The 6,000-nt window shown below is 38.5% G+C and overlaps 1 protein-coding gene across 1 annotated transcript in view; it reads left to right on the forward strand.

The window, feature by feature from the left end:
- LOC137599637 (teneurin-3-like) overlaps window positions 1-6,000 on the forward strand; it is a 221,358-nt gene that overhangs the window by 21,359 nt on the left and 193,999 nt on the right. Inside the window, exons 2-4 of the mRNA XM_068320595.1 lie at window positions 298-530; window positions 2,510-2,630; window positions 3,155-3,225. Coding sequence (XP_068176696.1) covers window positions 428-530; window positions 2,510-2,630; window positions 3,155-3,225 — 295 coding nt within the window. The 5' untranslated portion in view covers window positions 298-427. The remainder of the gene's footprint in view (window positions 1-297; window positions 531-2,509; window positions 2,631-3,154; window positions 3,226-6,000) is intronic.

Below are 6,000 nucleotides of genomic sequence, written 5' to 3' on the forward strand. Positions count from 1 at the left end.
ATGAATGAAATCCAGATGATACAACATGGCATTTGAATCAGTCTAGCTAGTTTGACTGACAATACAAATTAACCTCTCTTTGTCTGAACCTCTTTATGAATACACCGGATGTGCATGAATCACAAAATGTCAGTTTCCATGTTAACCAGCGAGAGAGAACAAATCCTCCGAGTAAGCTCACACAAAAATACATGCAATTACCACACTGTAAATGGTGAGAAAATACATTGTGTTGAAGTGAAATGAGACTTCATTTGTTATTGACTCGCCTCTTTATCTTTTTGTGTGTGTCAACAGGTGGAGTGCAACAATACATCCCTTTCTCTGACTCCGTCTTTGTCTTCAACCTGGATCTTGCTGCGTCTCTCCCTTTGCCTCTCTGCCTGCCTGTCTTTCTGTCCGTGCAGCTGTACAGCAGCATGCCTGTATGTTTTCCAGCAGCACAACCAGAATCATTATGGAAGTGAAAGAACGCCGTCCATACTGCTCACTCTCCAAGAGCCGCAAGGACAGGCAGGGGCCTTATACTGGTGAGATTGATCTCTTAGCGTAATCATTCATTTATTTCCTCACCTATTCCTTGATTTTTTTCTGTTTTTGGGTTAATCCTCCAGTCTGCATTCATGTAACCACCACTGGCCTGACATCAGCTGATTAACAGAGATACTGTGTGGCAGAGATAATTTCATCCAGTACAGAAAATGCAATGTTTCTGTTCTTGATGATATTATTATGACATGAGCCTCCCCCAACTATCTCACAAGTGATCCTACAAAAATGCACAGCAAAGCCCAGACTTATTGAGCGTGTTAGTGTGTGACAGGGAAAGATGGCTGCTGTTGTGCTAGGACTTAGTTCTTAAATACTTTTACATCAAGGACCCGTAAACTGACACAGTTGAGGCTATGGAGCTGCATTTGATAACATATTTGCCCAAGAAACACTTTCTGATAAATGTTTTCCTTTTCAGTAACTATGGTTGGAATCATAGGGCAAATACATTTTTCCTGTTTTTGCTGGGAGCTCAATCAAAGACCTCCGATCCCACATTGAAAACCATGGTACCACGGAACTTACATATCTTCAAACTTGGCTGAGGCTGATTTTCTATGTGTAGGATGACTTTTCCTACTGGGCTGAGGTTGTCCCACCAATAGAGAAAGCAGTCCGTCATATACTAACATAAAATTTTGAGTGAGTGCTTAGAAACCACAGGATCTTGGCTGTTAAGGCTTCTGTGCACAGACAGAAGGATAATTTGTGCTGAAGATGAAGGAAATATTCTTCCTGAATGCAAAAAGCACAATATTCCCCATGACAAATAAATCATCTTCATCCACATTTCAATCTAAATCTGATTGATTTCTGCAGCTTTTTTAAGGCACATGCAGTGAAATTCAATTTAAAGTTATGTGTATTCTACATTGGTATTTTTGGTAGCTATAAAAATATTCTAGTGGGGTTCAACATGAGGATGTTGGCTTCACACAAGCGAAAGAAATCATTAAAATTTTCAGAATAAAGGATCAGACATTTGGACAGGGTGGTTGTGAGAGGCACCGGCCACACAGTGTAGTACAAGCAGAAACATTGGTCTGATTGATTTCTCTCCACATCTCCTCGTCATCAGTGTTTCCTCACTGATAGAGTTGCTGAGAGATGGCTCTCTTTACAATCCCCATGGAGACTAAAGTAAACAGCAGCAAGTCAAAATTCACTGAAATTTTTGGGTCATGCTGCTTTTTAGATTAATAATAATATTTAGTGTATGCTTTCCATGCTGTAGTAGTGTGTTTCTCACATGATCGCTTTTAAATGACCTTACCATTCTAACAATGTCGGTCCTTTTTAAACACTCTGTAGTGCAGTGCAAAATCTATATGGCCTTGGTGTATTTGGGGGCATGTTAAAGATAATAGTGCATAATCTTGTTGCAAAATGAAGTGTGCTTTAAAACTGGGTTGTGTCCAGATTGTGTTTTTTTTTTTTTTTTTCATTGGCGTTCTCCTTTTAAAAAGCTATTAAAGAGGAAAATGTTGGTTAAATTACCAGCAAGTGTCCCACACTTGAGTTAAATATACAAGTTTCTCTCGTCTTTTCTCTACTTGCTATTTGATTTGTTTAGTTTGATTTCTTGGAACCATTTAAAATGTATTTTTATTTTTAGTTTAATAAAATATCTGACGTGACACTGACTGGCACCACCTCCCAGTTCAAATTGTCAAACCAACTACAAAATGATGAACTGTGATTGAATGATTTATTCTTTACACATGTTAGATTCATGTTGCAACAAAAGATAGATCATAGAAAATAAAATACAATAATATATTATGAGGTGTTTTCTAATGCCATGCAACATGGTTGGTGTGTGTGTGTGTGTGTGTGTGTGTGTGTGTGTGTGTGTGTGTGTGTGTGTGTGTGTGTGTGTGTGTGTGTGTGTGTGTGTGTGTGTGTGTGTGTGTGTGTGTGTGTGTGTTTGTGCACGTGCTTGCGTGTGTGTGTTTAGGTTCATCTGTGGACAGTGAAGACTGTGCTATTGGTTCCCACGGTCTCCGAGTCCCGACCCAGAAGTCCTACTCCTCCAGTGAAACTCTGAAGGCCTTTGACCAGCACCAAGACCAGACCAGGTTAGAACAGGGATTCCACACAGAAAATCTTTTATTTTGTCACATACCCCGAATCATATTTGACCCAGGTGAATCAACAAAACACGTCTGCTAGGGGTCTTTTCTTGAATAGACGATAGTCATATCTCAGGGGAATTAGAACTCTTGATGAAATCTTGTGAGCCATCCAGCATGCTGTCACAAAGCTCTTTTTCCTACTTCAGGGAACACAGAGAGGACACACTAGAGCAGCCTCTTGGATTTCAGTTATTGATTCAAAGCTTCAGCTGATCGGACTGATCTGTTACCTTACAACATTACTAGAGTTTCTTTTTTTACTAGAGTTTCATACCAATGTTAAGACAAATAGTGCAAACTTTAATTACATTTTTGTTTGTTTGCTTGTTTAATTATGAAATCTGTGAAACATGATGGTAGATAAGAAGTTTTGGGGGTGAAAAGAAAAAAACTACCACCAGTATCAACTAAAAAAGCGTTACTTAATTATTTCCAACTGGTTTATTTGAGCTTTATCCCACTGGCAGGTTACTATATGGGACAACAAAAGGACAAAAAGAAATGGTTCATCATGAACAGGACGATTATAACAGACAAGGTGAGTCCTTACACACATATAGTACCTATAAACACATATACTAACCTTGAGCTGTATTTAATAAAAGCAAATCACATGTTCTTAAGTTCATGATGTAAATGTATCTAGGAGATTTCCAACTTACTTTAGCTGCATTGCCACATCTGGATGCAAAGAGAGGCATAAAGTTGTATCCATTCTCCTATTTATCATTGTGTTGTGCTTTTAAAATTAATCAAATCAATGAAATGTAATCTCACATTAATTTTAAAAGCTAAATGTCGATGCTTTGCACTCAAAACAGACAAACAAAACTGAAATTTGGCAGTGCTTTCTGTTTGCACCCCATTTTCATTGTTCCATTCACAGATGACTCAGGCCCCGTCCACACGATAACGGATATTTTAAAAACGCAACTTTTTTGTTGCGTTTACGCCTTCCATTCACACGACAACGCAGATATCCGGAACGAAAACGCAACTTTTCAAAAACGCTGGCAGAGGTGGATTTTTTTTAAAAAGCTAGGTATGTGTTGTCGTGTGGACGGTGTATCCGCGACTTTTTAAAAACGTTGACGTCTTGCCTGCGACGAAAACCGCTGTGACGTCATATTTATGGGCCCGTGTGTTGTGACAACGGTGACGGAGGATTCTTATTGGATAAAATTTGCCTCAATACTGCCACCACATGGTTTGGCACGCTTATAGCCATCTTCAAAAACGCACTGATGCGTTTACGTGTGGACGGAGATTATTTTAAAAACGCTGTCATGTGGACGCGAATCGTTTTCAATGCGTTTTTAAAAAGTTCACTTTTTTAAAAAATCCGTCATGTACGTGTGTACGGGGCCTCAGACTCTTAGTCTCTGGAGTTGGTAGTGTGACCTGTGCAGTTTGTATGTTCTCCCTGTGTCTGTGTGGGTTCTCTCCGGGTTCTTTGGTCTCCTCCCACCTCCAGAAACATACAGCTTAGGCAAATTGGTCTACACCAAATTGTCCATAGATGTGAGCATGGGTGGTTGTTTGTTTTTCATGTGGCCATGCACTGAGCTGGCGTGCTCTACTCCACCTTTTGCCAGTATCTGGCTAGGATAGGCTCCACCAGACCAGTGACCCACAGGGCAGATGAGTGGCTGTAAAAGAAAATCATAGGATGGACGGATGGATGGATGGATGGATGTTGAGTGATAAATGTGTAGCTGACTTCTGGAATGTTTTTTTCATAATCATGTTTGACACCGTCCACATTTGACTTTGTTTTGTCGTGGACATTGAATACATTTACTGAGACACCCTGCAGTCTGAGATTCAGTTCATTCAAGTGACTAAAAATATCCGCCCGAATCGGCAACGTCCAGATTTACTGTCAACAAGCAACTTCTCAGATGGATCAAATGGTTTAAGTTTTTAACTCAAAACTCTGAGTCAAATGCTTTTCCTTCGATTGCCACCATACTTCAATGTGGAGCCATAGTGAGAAATGTTTGCTGCCCAAGGATAAGAAAAGGTTTGAGTTAATGTATATGTATGAGTGTGTGTGTGCTCTGGTGACACACACACATACACGCAGTTAATACCAAAGGCCAGTGAGAGAGAAAAAGAGAAGAGATGACAAGAACTCATTCATAAAAGTAAGAGAGTACTTCATCACAATATATCTGATTGTTCTTTGAATCAAATAGAAAAACATTGATCCTGTATCCCTGCTTACACTCCTTGTAATGAAAAGATTACATCATTTGACTGCTTTTTGTTGCACACCTTCCAGAACTATCTGTATGGCCATTTATACGTGTAACCCGGTTCGACAGTCTTTGTTCACAACGTACCAGAAGTCTCACACTCAAAGTTCAGGTTCATACAGTGAAGCAGTTTGTTGAAAAGCATGTATCTTGTCATCATCTTCATCAGTCAGATCGATAGCAATGCAACTTGTGCTGCACTGTTTCCTAATTTTATGTGCAATAGCACTGCCTAATTTTCTTATATGTTTTGTATCTGTTTTTTGTATCTTCTCAAGACGTGTCATGCTGAAAAAAACAAAAACTCCCATTTTAGACATAAATTGACTTTTGTCTGTTACATTACAACCACTCAGGGACCAATCAAGCCACAGTAATGACAAGTATGGATTCAATAGTGTCAGGTAGGGGGTGGAAGGGTTTACAATATGTGTGGTGAAAGCTGGTGAAACATTGAACATGACCAAAGTCTTGTGAATTACCATATTAAATAAGGGGAAAAATGCTTAGCCACAGACTGGGTCCATTGTCCTGAAGCTCCAATTTACTCAGTGTCAATATTTGAGAGATAAAAAAAAAATCATAATTACTCAATCATGTTATCGCCTTGGTTTTCACTGCTGGCCTTGGTGCAGCTCATTTAAAATTAATATAACTTTAATTGAATGGCAGCAATTGTTATCTCTTGTTGTGCCGTTAATTACAGAAAGCTTTTTCAATTTCCCTTTTCATTAGATGATTTAAGATGAAGAAGCAAACGCAGATTTTTCAGATACTGTAGTTTGTTTGTGTTTTTCATTGATATTTTTCAGGATTACCACGTGTTATTAAAAAATAATAATTGGAAGTCAATTCCCTATGATTTATTAAATTTAATGGAGGAAAGTTTTCTGAATTTTTAATGAGTTCCTGGAATAAATGAAAGAATGCACAAGAAATGGCATTTTTAAAGCTGATCTTTCAGAATTAATTTTTTTATATATCTAAATTAAATTTGACTTGATCACAGAATTCTTGTATTCAATGTTAAGTATCTGTACAGTATAATGTAACAC

Source organism: Antennarius striatus, chromosome 8 (genome assembly GCF_040054535.1).
Source record: "Antennarius striatus isolate MH-2024 chromosome 8, ASM4005453v1, whole genome shotgun sequence".
In the NCBI taxonomy this organism is placed as follows: Eukaryota; Metazoa; Chordata; class Actinopteri; order Lophiiformes; family Antennariidae; genus Antennarius; species Antennarius striatus.